The sequence below is a fragment of the Ursus americanus genome, chromosome 22, assembly GCF_024610735.1.
Source record: "Ursus americanus isolate L20-20 chromosome 22, mUrsAme1.1.p, whole genome shotgun sequence".
In the NCBI taxonomy this organism is placed as follows: domain Eukaryota; kingdom Metazoa; phylum Chordata; class Mammalia; order Carnivora; family Ursidae; genus Ursus; species Ursus americanus.
The window spans coordinates 26,418,795-26,436,071 of record NC_142148.1 but is presented as its reverse complement, the minus strand read 5'-3'; the positions used below and the strand labels follow the sequence as shown (position 1 = coordinate 26,436,071).

The window sequence follows — 17,277 nt, the reverse complement described above, 5'->3', positions numbered from 1 at the left end:
AAAACTTTTTTTTTGTCTAATGTGTCTTTTTTTGTATCCAAATGAAGATTTAAAAAAATGTATGGTTGTTTGTATTATTTTAGATGATTCAAGTATCAAAAGAAAGATTCTTCCACTATATTGCTTTTATAATATGAGACTGTATTAGTACAAACTAATAAAATATATATGCTATATGAAAAGCAAAAAAAAAAAAAGACAAAAGATCTGAAAGACATTTCTTCAAAGAAGATATACAAATGACCCGTAAACACATGAAAAAAATGTGCAGCATCACTAGTCATCAGATAAATGCAAGTCAAAACCATAATGATATACCATTTCATACTCACTAGGATAGCCATAATCAGAAAGGCAGATAATAACAAGTTTTAGCGTGGATGTAGAGAACTTGGAACCCTCATACGCTGCTGGTGCAGATATAAAATGGTGCAGCCATATTGGAAAACAATCTGGCAGTTCCTCAAATGTTAAACATAGATTTACTATATGATCTGACAATTGCACTTCTAGTTATATATGCAAGAGAAATGAAAACATACTTCCAAAGACTTGTACATGAATGTTCATAGCACCATTATTGATAATAAATAGCCCAGGTCACATGCCTGCACCCTAGGAGCAACTTTGGATTGTGCAGACTCCTTCCTACAACCAAAATAAGAATTGTGTTGAGAAAGTGTTGAGAAGCCAATAACCTGACAGTTGTCCATTACACCAGTTTTGAGATAAGAATTCAGGAGCAGAGAACCTCTTCCTTTAACGTGTCTGGCACTAGAGTAGATTTTCAGGGACAGAATCAGAGGAATTGGCCTAGCCTTAGAAATATCACTAGAAGGGGTACAGGTGTATTGTGAGGAGACGCTGCACTACAACCTACAGTGCTTGCTTTTCGAAGAAACAAGGGAGACATTGCTCTTGGGTTACAGTTCAAGGAAAAAAATCGGTATTTCTTAGGGCAATGTCTCAGCTTCAGAGCCATCTCAACCCTGATCACACCACATTCCCCAGCATAGAGAAGACACAGTCTCCTTTCCCTCCAAGAGTGGGTTTAAGCGAAGGGAGAGAGTGAATTGCGGCATGCAATTGTGCAAGGTCAGTGGACTGTAGGTGACTTGGGTGACTGTATTGAAGGAAGCAGAATCAGCACCATCTATAGTCACTTAAATAAAGGAAGATTTATATATTATTTCAACAATTACTGTATACATTGACTGTAGGATCCTGCTGTCAGCTTGGTGTATTGTCAGAATCTCACTGAGCTTCACTTATCAACTCTATGTGCCATAATTGTTAAAACTGTACCACTGGTTCAATCCATGGCTTCCAGAATTCATTTAAAGGGTTTAAATCAGCAGCTGATGTTGTGATAATGAGACAACACAAGGACACATACTATCCATCAGGAAATGACATTACTGTCACTCAGTTTCTCATGTCACTGCGGGCTGAAACCAGAAAGTCATCCTCACTCCCACCGCAATGAATAGTCAACTACTATAAATTATAGCTAGTAAATACCTCTCAAATACATCCACTTTACCATCTTTGCTATCTTGACTTTGGTCCAAATCACCTCTCTCCTGGTCCATTGTAATACCCTTTATTCTCTCCCTATCTACTCCCAGTTTCAATGCATTTTATGAACTCAGTACAGAGCGATTGTAAAAGTGCAGACCTGACCACATCAGTCCCTGCTTAAAATACTTAATGGCTTCCTATTTCTCTTCAGTTAAAAATTAAAATGGTCTATTAGCCTCTGCCCTACTAGTCTGTTGGTCTCTGCCCATGTCTCTAGTATCATCCTTTGTCCTGCCCTCTGGCCACTAGCCCTGTTTCTTCATTTTTCTTTCTTTGCATGTGGATGTCCAGTTGTTCCAGGACTATTTGTTGAAGAAACTATCTTGTCTCCATTGAATTGATTTCCCTCCTTTGTCAAAGATCAGTTGGCTATATTTATGTAGGTCTGTTTCTGGGCTCTCTATTCTGTTCCATTGATCTACTTGTCTGTTTTTTCAACAATACCACACTGTCTTGATTACTGTAGCTCTATAGTAAATCTGTACGCCTGGTAATGTCAGTCCTCAGACTGTTCTCTACGTATATGTTTTAACAATAGTATGCACACACCAAATTGGCACATTTTAAAAATTATTTATGCTTTAATATATGCTGTATTCCACAAGGAGGTTAATTGAAGAATTCCAGGTTTTACAGTCTGTATCAATACATGTGGATTCAGATACATGCAGTTGTTTTAAAAATCAGTTCATCATGATTCAGCTTGGTTCAGGTCCCGTTCATGTTTCCAAACCCTTAAGTACTATGTATTTCTGTGTTTAAATAGTGGATTTGAACTCAACAATGATACCAAAGTGATTGTAAAGGTGAAGGAATAGCACTAACGTTAGTTAATTCTGTTCTGATCAAATTTGTGTTTTCTATCGAAACGGTGAAAGAGACTGCAAGTTGTAATATTTTTGTATTTTTAGTACGAATTTCAATTCATATATGAAATATTTTCCTGGATTTGAATTGTATCTTTTTTTTTTTTTAAGATTTAATTTATTCATTGACAGAGAGAGAGACAGCCAGGGAGAAAGGGAACACAAGCAGGGGTTGGGAGAGGAAGAAGCAGGCTCCCAGCAGAGCAGGGGGCCCGTTGCGGGGCTGGATCCCAGGACTCTGGGATCACGCCCTGAGCCGAAGGCAGATGCCTAACGGCTGAGCCACCCAGGCACCCCAGAATCGTATCTTTAAAATTGAAGTTTATTTTTCTTTTAGGTATTATTTTAAAATTAAAAAATAAATTAAGGAAATTATTACGAATTTTACACAATTATTACAGACAGATTTTGTTGTATGGCAATAAAAAGTGACCCACTCTGGGTATCAGCTATGCCAGGGACTCCCCCTACCCTATTCTACTCCATCTTCCATGGATTACTGTCACTGAGGAGGGGAGAGGGAAAGAGTAAATCTCTCTTTATGTGACTGGGCAACACTGTACCACGCTCTTGCTTTGTGAAGTAATTGATGTCTTTTGTGTGGCACGTGTTCAAATTCCAGCTTGTTCATGGGGTACATGCGTGGTTCTTTGAGATGCTCTTCAGGTACCTCCTACTGCCCAGTTTCTCCTTTTCCTCAGTGTTATTAGAGCTGAATTGACAGTTAACATTGTGTAAACTTGAGGTGTACAGTGTGATGATTTGATACATGTATATATTACAAAAGGATTACCACAGTAAGGTTAGTTAACACCTCTATCACCTCACATAATAATTATTATTTTTTGTGGTGAGAACATTTATGATCTACTCTCTTAGCAATTTTCCAGTATGTAACACAGTATTATTAACTATAGTCACCATGCTGTACATTATATTTCGTCCCCAGAGCTTATTCATTTTTTTAAAAGATTTTATTTATTTATTTGAGAGAGAGTGAAAGCAAGAGAGATCACAGAGGGAGACGGAGAAGTAGACTCGCTACTGAGTGGAGAGCCTGATGCGGGGCTCGATTCCAGGACCCTGAGATCATGACCTGAGCCCAAGGCAGACACTTAACTGACTGAGCGACCCAGGCTCCCAAAGCTTATTCATCTTATAACTGAAGTGTGTACCCAGCATCTCCCCATTCCCTTCAGCTCCTGGCAACTACTATTCTCCTTGCTGTAACTGTGAGTGTAATTATGAGTTTGGCTTTTTCAGTTTCTACATATAAATGAGATCATCTGATATTTGTCTTTTTCTGTGAATTATTTCACTTAGCATAATTCCCTCAAGGCCTCTCTGTTTTGTTGCAAGTGGCAGGATTTCCTTAATTTCTAAGGCTGAATAATAGTCCATTGTGTATGTGTACCTATATTTAAATCTATATCACATTTTCTTTATTCATTCATCCATCGACAGATACTTAAGTTGTTTCCATGTCTTGGCTATTGTAAATAATGTTGCAATGAACATGGGAGCGCAGATGTCTCTTTAAGATGGTTTTATAATTTCCTTTGGATATACACCCGGAAGTGGGATTGCTAGATCATATTTTAGTTCTTCCTTTTAATTTAAATTTTATTTATTTTATTATTTTTATAATAATAATATATAATATTTTATTAGGTTTATTCACCTAATTTTTTAATTTGAGTATAGTTGACACAAAATGTTACATTAGTTTCAGATGTACAACTTAGTGTTTTGACAAGATTATACATTATACTATGTTCACCACAAGTGTAGCTACCATCTGTCTCTATTTTTAATTTTTTGAGGAACCTTCCATAATAGTAGCCTTCCACACTGTTTTCCATTGTGGCTATGCCAATTTGCCTCCCCACCAACAGTTACACAAGGGTTTCCTTTTCACCATATCCTTGCTAGCACTTGATATCTCTTATCTTTTTGATGGTAGCCATTCTAACAGGAGTGAGATGATATCTCATTATAGTTTTGCTGTGTATTTCCCTGATAATTAGTGATATTTAGAACCTTTTCTTGTACACATTGGCCATTTGTATGTCTTTGGAAAAACGTGCATCCAGATATTTTGCACATTTTAAAATAGGGTTGTTTGAATTTCTCTTATTGAGGTGTATGATTTCCTTATATATTTTGGATATTAAACAATTAGGGGAGTATGGACATCATAACAATATGAATATGATGCAAAAACTATTGAGTGTATTTAACATTATGGTCTTTGAATGGGGCATTGGATATCACTATTATCAGAATTCAAGAAAAGAGCGTGATATGAGAAACAAACTGGGGGCCTCAGGGGGAGGGGGCGGGGGAATGGGATAGACTGGTGATGGGTAGTAAGGAGGGCACATATTGCATAGTGCACTGGATGTTATACGCAACTAATGAATCATCGAACTTTATATCAGAAACCAGGGATGTACTGTATGGTGACTAACATAATATAATAAAAAAAAAAAAAAAGAAAAGAGCATGAGTCCATCTGTCACAGGCATATAAGAAATGACAAAACTACTAACCGTTAGAAATGCAATACACATTATTTATTAAGGAGACAAGTAAGCAGACACCTTCCCTACCTAACTACAGAAAAAAAAATAACTGAAAGGACATTTAGATTCAGAGAGTGATTATAGAAGATGAAGCATGATGGAATGGAATGGATACATCCCAGAAGACTACTGCCCACTGATATCAGTAATCATATACATTTTGATTTTAAGAATTTAAGAACTAGAGAATTGAATTCTTAAGTGGATTGATGGGTCCCAATGTAGTTCATAATATAGTTTGAGCCAGTCTGTGAAAAAATGGGAAAAACTGGAATAATGCAATGAGATTTTAAGAAATCTGAATGAATTTAGTTAAAAATCAGTCCCTTTTCCCATCTATATCATCTGTACATATTTCTTGATGATAAAATTTCACTTTTGGAATGATCATGATATTTAATGATAAAATAATAAATGATGGTGATAATTGGCAAACTTTTGTAAATCAAAAAATATTTCTTAAAATTTACTGATCTAAGAGAGCCAGGACTAGCAGAACATAACAGAGGTCAATGTGAAGGAAAAGTAAATGTCAGTTTTAAGCGTACAAAATCTCATGGCAAGACAGAAGATTGTATTGAGAGCAAACTGTATGAGGGACAAGTATGTAAAAGTTTCTGTGTAGGATATTTTTTGTTTGTTTTCAAGTTGTGTTGTTTGACTTGGTTTATATATAATCAAAATAATCTTACTATATATGTAACTATAACTAATTGAGGAAATTACATGGTCCCATTTGTCTTCATTGTCTTCTTATCATTGAGATTCTATTTATGTACTAAGAAAAGTGAGAAGGTTCATAACATAATAATGAACATACTATATGCCAAAAATCTGTGGGACACTGCTAAGGCTGTGTATAGAAGGAAATTTATAGCTTTAAAATACTCATATTTGAAATGAAGAAAAGCTAAAAATAAGAGATAAACGTTACCTAACATCACCTAATGTTAGAAAAAGAGCATATTAAAACCAAAAAAGTAGAAATAAGACATTATAAACCTAAAACAGTGAATTTTAATGGCATGTGAAGTTGTTTGAAAAACAAGTGGAAATAAAAGCATTAATGAAGATTTTAAAGAAATGGAAACTAGACAAAAAATTAACAAAGAAAATTTGTTTTTTTAGAGATGAGTCAAAATAATAAGTAAATAGACTTACCAAGAAAAAAAGAGAAGAGATATAAATAAACAATTTCAGAAATGAAACAGGAGACATCACTACATATCCTATAGGCATTAAAAAGAAAAGGAAGATATTACAAATTATTTTAGGCTGATACATTTACAAACCTTAACAAAGTGAGAGAACTAAAAAAAACAAAAATATGAGTTGACTAAAAAAATTGCAATTGTCCTTTAGCTTTTAAAGAAGTCTAACCTATAATTTTTAAATTTCCTATAAGAAATTGAATCTCATTTGATTCTATCAAACATTCAATGAAGAAATAACATGAGAGTCTCTTAGATAAATAGGAAAAAAGGAAATATGACCAAATTGATTTTGTGTTTAATTTTTAAAATCAAAATAAACTTTTATTTTAAAAGAACAGTTTTAGATATATAAAAAAGTTACAAAGATAATACAGAGAGCTTCTGTATACTCCTCAGTTGGTTTCCCTTACTGTTAACATCTTACATACCATGGTACATTTGTCACAGCTAAGGACGTTGCTGTTAACTAAGCTCTACATTATTCCAACTTCATTAGTTTTCCCTTACTGTCCTTTTCCTATTTAGGAGCTCATCTGGGATATCACATTACCTTTAGTTGTTATGTCTCCTTATCTTTCTCTGTTCTTTGACAGTTTCTCAGAAATTTGTTTTTGATGAATTTAACAGTTTTGAGGAGTATTGGTCAGATATTTTGCAGAATGCCACTCTATTTGGGTTTTTCTGATGATTTTCTCATTGTTAGACTGGGGTTATGGATTTTAGGGAGGAAGACAGCAAAGGTGAAGTGCCATTCTCATTACATCATTTCACATGTTCATGCTCTCAACATGATTTCTCCATAGAATCTGAAGCATGATTTTATCGGTTTATCCATTGTAAAGTTACCTTTTTGCTCTTTACCACACTCCACTGTTAGGAGGCAAGTCACTAAGCACAAACCACATTGAAGGGAGAGAGGTGAAACGCCACCTCCTTGAGGAGGGTGTATCTACATAAATTGCTTGGAGTTCTTCTATACAGAAAATCTGTCTTTTCTCACCAATTTATTTATTTAATTATTTATTCAGATCAGTATGGACTCTTTATATTTATTTCTACATTGTTTTATAATCCAATGCTATGCTACTTATTTTATTGTCAAATTGTCTCAACTTTGGTCATTCAGAATTCATTCAGTGTGACTCCTGTGTCTCACTAACATGCCCCAGCCTTTGGATTTTTAAAGCACTTCCTTGCATTCTGGCACTACAAGATGCTCTGGGCTTATCATATATATTCTCTGCCCGAAACCTAGAACAGGAGATAAGAAGTAATTAAGAGAATACATGCCACAGATTTGTGTGGTGGATGTTACACTGGTGAAATGACATAAGAAACATAACTGGAAAATGAGTGTGAAATGTAGTTGGAAAGGAGTTTTTTCATGTTAATCATATCCAGGAGGTGTAGCTTTAAGAATTAGGTGGACTATATACATGGATTATCATTATGTCATCTTACATATCAAGATAGTAATAAAGTCTCATGCAATACTGCAATTGAAACCAGTTCCTAAGTCCTTTACATTTCCTCTAAACTGCAAAGAGCCCCAATCACCAAAAGGATCCATTACTAGTGGTAACATATAAAACATAACAACAAAGGAACAACTAAAAACTTCTGTCTTGGAGTTACATATTTATTTCTGCCTCTACCTTATATAGCAAGCTCCAAAATAGGGGAATTCTATCTTTCCAGCTCACTGCTTTTATCTTATTTATTTATTTATTTATTTAATTTTATTTTATTTTTTATTTTTTTATTGTATTACGTTAGTCACCATACAGTACATCCCTGGTTTCTGATGTAAAGTTCGATGGGTGTTATACGCAACTAATGAATCATCGCTATTTATTTATTTATTTTAAAGTTCCATGATTCATTACTTGCGTATAACACCCAGTGCACCATGCAATACGTGCCCTCCTTACTACCCATCACGAGCCTATCCCATTCTCCTACCCCCCTCCCCTCTGAAGCCCTCAGTTTGTTTCCCAGACACTGCTTTTATACAGGAACTAAAGAAATTAGATTTCCCCATAGTTCATCTTTGGGAACCCTATTCATCAACCAAAGTGCATGTATATTCTCCTGAAATGTCCTGTTTGTTAAAATTTCTTTCCTTTTGTTGATTTTATTGTGTTCATGCAAATTGTCTTCTCCCAAACACTCACTGATTGAAATCCAACACATTTCAGAAGGCACCACTGTAATCTTAAACTCACTCATAATTTTCCCTGAATACTTGGTTTCAACTTTCCCTCTCCTGAATTCCATGACAACTTTCCTGAGTTTCTTGTTCCATTCTTCCATGTTATAGATTTTTGTATGCTGATTATATCCCATTTGCAAGGGGGTGGTTCTGAGTTGTCTTTATTAATTCATCACTTGGTGTATTGAGTGTTCAACCTCTTAAAGAACAAACGAGTCAGAAAACTGTCAATGAGCTTTATTGAATCTGCTGTAAGGTCATTCTGGGGGTCAAGGAATCAGCAGGGAGAAGATGTGGACCTCTTCACCTTACTTTATTGGAATAGGGTGAGAAATAAAGGAAAAGAAAATTATACTTGATTTATGTAGAATTTGCTGTGATTCTTGAATAATTTTCTATAAATGTATCATCATCTTGAGGGAGAGTCACTGCATATGTCTTTGGCTTTGGACGAGTTGGCTTTGTAATTTTTCTACGTGCTTCCAATTCCATGATATTGAGGCAACAATATCTCCCATTTTCACATAGTACTTGACGTATTTCACTTATTCTGCATATTTTCCTGCAATATCCTTGTATATATTCACCCCAGCATCTCTTAAGGTGTTCAGTTACTGTGCATATAAAGAACAATAGGCCAAGATCAGTGTTTGAGACTAAAAGGCAACTTTGGTAATGGGGAAGACAGACTATGTTTATAGGGGTTAGGTGTATGGGAGATCCATAGGCATATACTCATAAGATCCTATGCAGGATGCTCCAAGAAAGTAAACCTGAGTGTTTATGTCTAACTAATCACTCATACTTATTTCCTCCCGGGTTTTGGGCTTCCATCCAAAATCCGGTGGATTCCTGCAAGAGCATCAGATCTTGTTTGGGAAAATAAAGGAACTGAATCTTTGATTTCAGGCTATGGAACTATATACTCCATCTGGGAACCTTCAGCACATTTGTCTCCATTTGAATGCTCCCAGGGCACTACTCCTTTACCACTGCCCCACCTCCAGTGCCCAGATAATAACAATTTGTTCCTATGTATTTATATCTGAGTCAGATTATGCTCTTGGGTTCATACTCACTACCATGGTCAAGAATGACTGTCTTACTGTCCAATCAGGTATTTTTTCCCTCCATAATCTTCCTCCCCTATTAATTCTCAGCATTACACATTTTTGCCACTGTGTATCTTCCTTTAGCTTCTATGTCATCACAATAACCTTGGACTTGGTTTACCCCTCTATGAGTCCTCATTCTCCTTCCACCTCTAGAGGCAAGAACTTCTCCAATGTTCAGTCCCGGAGCTTTGCTCACCTTGGTATACATTATTTCCTTTAGTGATCCTAAATACTTTCTGTGATCTACAGAGTTAAAACGTTCAGATTTTGGCTTCTGGGCTTGTACAATCCCCTGAGATAGACCCTAGATGGACTCCACCAAGAGCATCAGGTCTTGTTTGCTGAGGCCAGCAAAGATGTTGCCTCCAAACTCAGATTCAAGAACTCCTTTGATTCCTTTTTTTTTTTTTTTAAAGATTTTATTTTTATTTATGTGACAGAGAGACAGCCAGAGAGAGAGGGAACACAGCAGGGGGAGTGGGAGAGGAAGAAGCAGGCTCATAGCAGATGAGCCCGATGTGGGACTCGATCCCGGTACGCCGGGATCACGCCCTGAGCCGAAGGCAGACGCTTTAACGACTGCGCTACCCAGGCGCCCCTAGAACTCCTTTGATTCTTAGGAGTTTGAGGGGCAAGGGACAGACCATTACTAATCCTCTAATAAGAGTCAAATAGAAGAGATCTGCTTTTGAAAGAGGAAGGAAAACTAACTTTTAAGCTCTTAGTATGTGCCAAGCCTTATGCTAGGTGTTTTACAAATGTTATTTAATAAAGCCCCCATGATCCACGTGTCATTACCTACACAAATGAGGAAACTGAGGCTCAGAGAGTCTTTACCATTTCTCTGAGGTTGACAAACTAGTAGACATTGAAAGCATATTTCCAAATCTGACTCCAAAGTTTGTGCTTCTTTCATTATTCACATTCTATAGACTAAAATATATATTGGAGTAGAAGAAAATATGGCTGGGTGTCAATAAAAACTGTATCCAAACAAATAAAGGCATTTCTAGGTATTGGGCTCATTCCTTATTTTTATAATGAGATCTTCCCAGAGGAAAATTATGGCTTCTTTTCAACTTGGTAAATACTTCTTTTTAAGAACAGTATCATGGTTTAAAAAAAAAAAAAAAAAGAATAGGGACGCCCAGGTGGCTCAGTCGTTGGGCGTCTGCCTTCGGCTCAGGGTGTGATCCCGGGGTCGTGGGATTGAGCCCCACATCAGGCTCCTCCGCTGGGAGCCTGCTTTTTCCTCTCCCACTCCCCCTGCCTGTGTTCCCTCTCTCGCTGGCTGTCTCTCTCTATTAAATAAATAAATAAAATCTTAAAAAAAAAAAAAAGAATAATACCATGGTAGAAGGCATCAGGAAGAGGGACTTTCTGGTGACATTGGGTAGACTTCAGGCATCCCAAGGGACCCTATCTCCTACGATCATGAATTATGAAGTTCCCTTCATTCTTGGAAATACTCTCTCCCATTGTTGGCTTGAGTGAGCCCCTGGAAAGCTCTGGATTACCTTTGGACTTCTGGAACAGCAGAATTGCAATGATCAGGAGGAGCTTCATGGCCAGGCTTTCCACAGGAGGTGGCAGCCAAAGCTCTTTGTCCAGTGAGTTGCACACCATGTCACCTTCCTCAGAGACTTGGATTCTTATGCACCAAACTAGAACAGATGGTATGATATGAAGTGTGTTCCCAAACGTCTGAACTGTGGACTTTGGACCATGTGGGTAGGCACAGGAAATTTGAGGTTACCCACTTTACCCCCACATGGAATTCAGAAACACAGCATGTTCTATCTCATCCCATCTGATGCCTTCTGTAGGCTATAGACCACTGGTGAGAATAATCTGTGCTTTTTCTACTTTGGTTGTGTGCCGTGCTAGACCAGGTTAGACATGTGTTCACTTCTAAGTATGAGTAAAGTAATATAAATAATGAAGGCTATTCCATTTACTGCATTCATCTAAGACTAGGATCTCTGGGTGTTACATCTATCACTTCTGTCCATCCAAATGGTAGCTGATTTTCATCCCCAAGTCCTAGATAAGTTTAATACTCACAGACAAGCAATATACAATGATCAGGGAGTAATAGGATAACTAAAATACAATTTCGTTTAGAATCAGCAATGAGGAGAAAAGACAGAAATAACAGAGCATATAGCATCATCCTGATGGACAACAGCAAGGGTTTCTTTCCTGCCAATGTAGAGAATTCTTTAGTTTGTATTCTTTCTGTTCTGCTCTCTGGGAAATGTCTCTTGTCCATTAATCTTAGTGGCCTTTTTTCTTGGAGGAGGTTGGAGGTTGGGGGAGAATTCTTCTGGGGGATGTGCTACTTTAGCAACACATTTCCTACTAGTGCAGGTTTAGAAAACCATGCAAATGGTTTTGTTACCCAGGCTTTGATTTCTATGGCATTGTAACTCTTTTTGAAAGATAACACACTTTCCTTTGAATTGTTTTCAGTCATTTTCATGTCTAAGACCAATCAGCAATCATTTTGAATCAGGAAATTCATTTTAGATCCCAACCAGGGCCCCGATATCTATAGAATAAGCTTTTGGAGATTATACCAACTCTGTACCATCTCTAAGCTCATCCCTTAACAACCTCTCACTCAGGCTCTGGCTGTAAGCAGTCAATACAGTAGCATCTGGACAGTGTAGATGAACTAATTCAGAGTGATCACCATGAACTTATAGTGGTATCAATGCATATTTTTGTGTAATACCACCAGCAACACTTATCTATCTAAATTTAAAAATATACACAACAGATAATTGCATTAATGCAGTGTTGTGGTGTGCTCAAGGAATTAAAGGACCGAAAGAAGGAACAAAGGAGTCCTAGTTGCTGGCTAGAGAGCTATTGAAATAGATCATGGACTTTCTTCTGGATATGTAGAGAAATATAAACAGAGTGTGGCTAATAAATTGACCTTTGAGTTTTGAAGAGGAGTTTGTTTTTTAAAAGATTATTTTTATTTATTTGAGAAAGAGGGAGAGCATGTGTGAGTGGGGGGAGGGGCAAAGGGAGAGGAATAGAATCCTCAAGCATATTCCTCACTGAGCATGGAGCCCAACTTGGGGCTCAGTCCCACTACCCTAAGATCATGTTCTGAGCGGAAACCAAGTGTTGGACGTTCAACCGACTGAGCCACCCAGGCACCCCTAAAGAGTTTATTTATATTAACAAAATGCATTGCCTGTGCAATGGAGAGAACATTCTGTATCTAATATGCACTATTTTTTTCACCAATTCCTTGATTAGAAAACTCACATTCTTTTGTTCCACAGATAATATTAAGACTGGATCTTGGAAAAAGTGGTATCTCTATACTCCCACTTCTGTAATGTGTGTGTGCTTGCATGTGTGCATGTTTGTGTGTGTATATGTTTTTTCTGTCGCCTGCTGCCAGAGAGTCTATGAGCCTGATCTCCTAGATTGATTCCGTAGAGAGTCTTCCTTTCTCCAAGTCCTCTTAGGGCTAAGCAGTATGTGTTCTCATGAGCAAAATGGGATAAGTAAAGAACATGATGTTTCTTAGGAAAACATCCACTGGGACTTTTACAAGGACAATTTGTTTTAATGTACTACTTAGAAAAGGACATGAGTGCAATATATTTCTGGATAACTCACCCACCATGCTCTATTGAGTTGAGGAGTTAGGAGAGCAAATTATTTGATTATTTAAATGGGTCAACCAGGGAATTTGTGTTTGTGTGCAAGATTTAAAAAATTTTTATGTCAGTTAAAAGTAGTATTTGAGATGTAATTTTATTGTATAATGTGCATTTTTAAATTTTTTTAAAGATTGTATTTTATTTATTTGACAGAGAGAGAGGCAGCGAGAGAGGGAACACAAGCAGCGGGAGTGGAAGAGGGAGAAGCAGGCTTCCCGCTGAGCAGGGAGCCTGATGTGGGGCTCGATCCCAGAAAGCTGGGATCATGACCTGAGCAGAAGGCAGACGCTTAATGACTGAGCCACCCAGGCTCCCCTAACATGTGCATTATTAGCAAGAACCAGGAAATACAAAAGCAAAGAGAAGAAAGGAAGCAACCAGTAGCATTACTATTGTCTAAAGAAAATACCTGGAAACATGTATACCATTTAAACTTTTTTCTTTAATAGAATGAAAATAATTTTATTGTTTAATCCAAGTGCCTGTTTATGGGATTTTCTTGATTAACAGGAAAGATATGGTAAAACTGTCTCAAACTTACATCAATTTCATGGCTTTTGAGAGTCTAGAATCCTTCAAATCTTTGCTAGTTTCAGAGATGTGTACATTCTCAGGGATACACTGGTCTTCAGAATTCTCAATCTTCATTTGCTAACTGACTCATACCATATCCAACCTCCCTAATGCAAAGCTCTTCCTTAACTACCCCCCCCAAACAAAACCACATATACTACGCATTTTGGAATTTATCAGAATGTATACAAGAGTTTGGGAAGGAGGGTTACTGAGAAGGTGATTACTTGGCAGTAACACAAGCAACTTTCAAAAGGACTGGAAGACATCATTGATCTTAAATTTCTTTGTCACACTAATGATGAGTTTTCCTGGTTTCACCTATGCTCAGCTTCTTACTAGCTCACTGGCTTTTGAAATATTTTTCCCTTTTCCATCTCTTCCCCTCAAACTTCCTTTTCAAGGTTGCCCACAAGCACTTTTATGTATTGTGGAATAGTTTTTAGTGTCTACTGGTTACATGAATATTTCCTTGGCATTAATTCCTAGGGACCAATTTGGGGGACAACTGGAAAAGGACATTTCTAAAACTATTATGCAACAGAGTGGGATATTATCGATTAATAAAAGAGTCAATTCATTGTGAAGACATAACAATTATAAAAATGTATGCATCAAATGTAAAGAAGCCCATGATATATGAAGCAAACGTTGATGGAACTGAAGAGAGAAGTACACAGTTCTACAACAATAGATGGAAACTTTAATAGTCCACTTTCAGTAATAGATAGAGCGTCAAGGTAGAAACTAATAAGGAAACAGAAAACTTAACAATATAAACCAATTAAACCTAGAAGACATCTATAGAATACCCAACAACAGCAGAATACACATTCTTCTGTAGTGTACATGGAACATTCTTTGGGATAGACCATATATTAGGCCACAAAACTAAGCCACAAAAATTTTTAAAAGATTTAGATAATACGAAGTATCTTCTTCAACCACAATGGAATGGAACAAGAAGTCAAAAACAGAAGGAAAACTAGAAATCCCCAAATATGGGATTTTATAGAATTAATAGACATTAAATCACAGTCTTAACCAACGGATCAAAAGAGAAATCACTAGGTAAATTAGAAAATACTTAGAGATGAATCAAAATGAAGCACAACTGCCAAAAATCATGTGTAGTGACAGTGTGAAGAGGAAAATCGATAGCTGTAAATGTCTACATTAAAAAAGAAGAAAGATCTCAAAACCATAATCTATCCCTACACCTTAAGGAAATAGAAAAAGAAGAGTAAACTAAACTCAGACTTAGCAGAAGGAAGGAAACAGTAAGAAGGAGAGCAGAGATAAGTGAAACAAAGAATAGAAAAACAGCAGAGAGAATCAACAAAGCCAAAACATTTTTCTTTGAGAAAAATATTGACAAAACTTTAGCTAGGTTGACTAAGAAAGAAATAGAGAAGACTTAAATTATTAAAATCAGAAATGAAAGAGGGGACGTTACTACAACCCCAAAACCACAAAGCAGAGAAATGTTATTTGCCACGTAAGTTCAAGCATGGGTTGAAGAAGGAATCGATGTAAGGGAAGAGGACAGGAGGGTAAAGTTCCAGGCTGCAGCACTAAGATGATATTCCTCATCCATAATCACAGTGATCATAGCTCTGAGATGTTTTCAAGGTAGTGATCAAGGTGATTACTGAGGGGAAAGCACAGTAAGTTCTACCAGGAGCTTTTAAAATCCCATCTGGCTGTTCAGTGAGATCCTATGCTCCTAACCTCTGTCATAGCCTTTTCTGCATTGTAATGAGCTTCCCCCAAGGTGAAACATGGCTTCTAATCACCAGACCCACGCAGAGCAGTCGTGGTCTAGTGGACAGGGCCCTTGGGAAATGTGCCTTTCTGCTCTTCACCCAGGAATCAGCAACCTGCTATGGCTAGGTCTCTATGTTGTGAGTAAATTTGAATATACTACTCTAGCAACCTTCAGAGTGCTCCGAGTGGGAGTAAATATTTTCTCTATTCTTCAACTTCATAAACTTAGTCTTGAAGGCGGAAAATCAGTTGTCTACAGACTGAATAGATGAATAGATGATGGGACCGTGAATGACCTCATAGATGTCTGATTGTGAAGCTCATGTTTTTTTCTACTGCCTTCCTCTGCTGAAGTGACTTGCCTCTGTCCATCCCCTTCCTGCTTGAGTTCATGAGTTCTGCCTACAACGAGAGCCATGGGAGTAAAAGGCAATGATGTCCTGCTAGTTTGGGCTGACCCACCCCTCAAATCTCCTCTGCAGGATTATATCACAGATCATAGATGTATCTGTTTGAGGAGGCAGAGGCCAGTCTCCTGGAGAAGATCTAGAATAAATAAAGACGAAACTTCAGTAACATCCAGAAGTTGCCCAGGCTATCAAGAACTCCCTTTACTTATTCAACAAATTCTAATATAGAATCTAGTCATGGAACAAGAGGAGAGAGAGAAATAGAAAAATAAAATTTCAAAATCTAATTAGAGGAGAAGACATACAAGCAGACACATAGGACATGATGTGACATGATGACAAATTCCGTATAAGCCATAATAAAGGAGAACAAGATGTGACGTACTTGTGTTTTGGGTGGAGCAATGTGGTTATGAATGTCCTCTGGATGATAACAAAGATTTTCCTGGGTAGGGGTAAGTGGAGAGAGAAGAGTATGTATAAAAACTCAAATCCAGCAGCAATCCAGTGGGTTCAATCAATGCATTTAAGTGTGGGTGGCAGAAGTGTAGGATGGCCCTTGGTGGGGGGTGAGAGGAGATAAAACTGGAAATGTAATCTGGTATCTGAACGTGAAGAACAAAGAAGCCTGGACTGAAATGTTGGCTAGGATGCTGTGTGCAATGATGCCAGCGGAGAGCTTGCTGATTAGATTTGTGTCAGAAAAATGACCGGCTCTCAGTGTAGAGGATGTATGAGAATGTGTGTGGAAGAAATGCATTGCGATTAACAGGAAGGCTCTTGCAATAATCCCAGAGCAAGTCTTGAGTGCTGAGTCTTTACACCAGCAGTGGAGATAGAAGTGGTGATACATATTACAGGTGAAAGACTCACATAGACCTATTAGTAATGGGATGTGGGATCAAGTGAAATTGGAAAAGGGTACCATGACAGTACTCATGGACTTGTGTTTACAGTGTGATGACACTTCCACCAATGTTTTCACTTTTAGTTCTCCACAGTAAATGTTTGGCCTCTTGTGAGGTGAAAGGTGAAGTTGACACAAGTAGGCATAACCTAAGCTCATATTTTTAGATTCAAAAGGATATCAGCATAAAAAGAGTAAGGAGAAAGACATTCAGTCCAACCCTATCATCTCATAGGTAGACAAACAGACTAACAGACAAACACAGCCAGTGAAGGCAACACATTTCCCATTCTCCTAGTCTAAGTATCAACGAAGTGGGCCTGAGGCATGGGTGGATGACTGTGATGCCCCTGGTCAT

General features: G+C 37.4%; 1 protein-coding gene and 1 long non-coding RNA gene across 2 annotated transcripts in view; one reads left to right on the top strand and one right to left on the bottom strand.

The window, feature by feature from the left end:
• Positions 1–17,277, top strand: part of LOC148108048 (uncharacterized) — a 305,012-nt gene that overhangs the window by 82,296 nt on the left and 205,439 nt on the right. The gene's annotated exons all lie outside the window — the stretch shown is intronic.
• Positions 8,819–11,139, bottom strand: LOC123798755 (beta-defensin 127-like). Its single transcript, XM_045807351.1, has 2 exons — positions 11,091–11,139; positions 8,819–9,072 (listed from the first exon to the last, which is right to left on the bottom strand). The coding sequence occupies exons 1-2, from the start codon at positions 11,137–11,139 to the stop codon at positions 8,819–8,821; spliced, it is 303 nt and encodes a 100-aa protein (XP_045663307.1).

What these genes read in the sequence shown, in the direction of transcription:
- LOC123798755 (XM_045807351.1), bottom strand. Translation starts at nt 11,139, where the DNA reads ATGAAGCTCCTCCTGATCATTGCAATTCTGCTGTTCCAGAAGTCCAAA. An exon ending in GCTGTTCCAGAAGTCCAAAG is followed by an intron (nt 9,073 to 11,090) that starts GTAATCCAGAGC and finishes TTATATGCACAG; the next exon opens with TAACTGAACACCTTAAGAGA.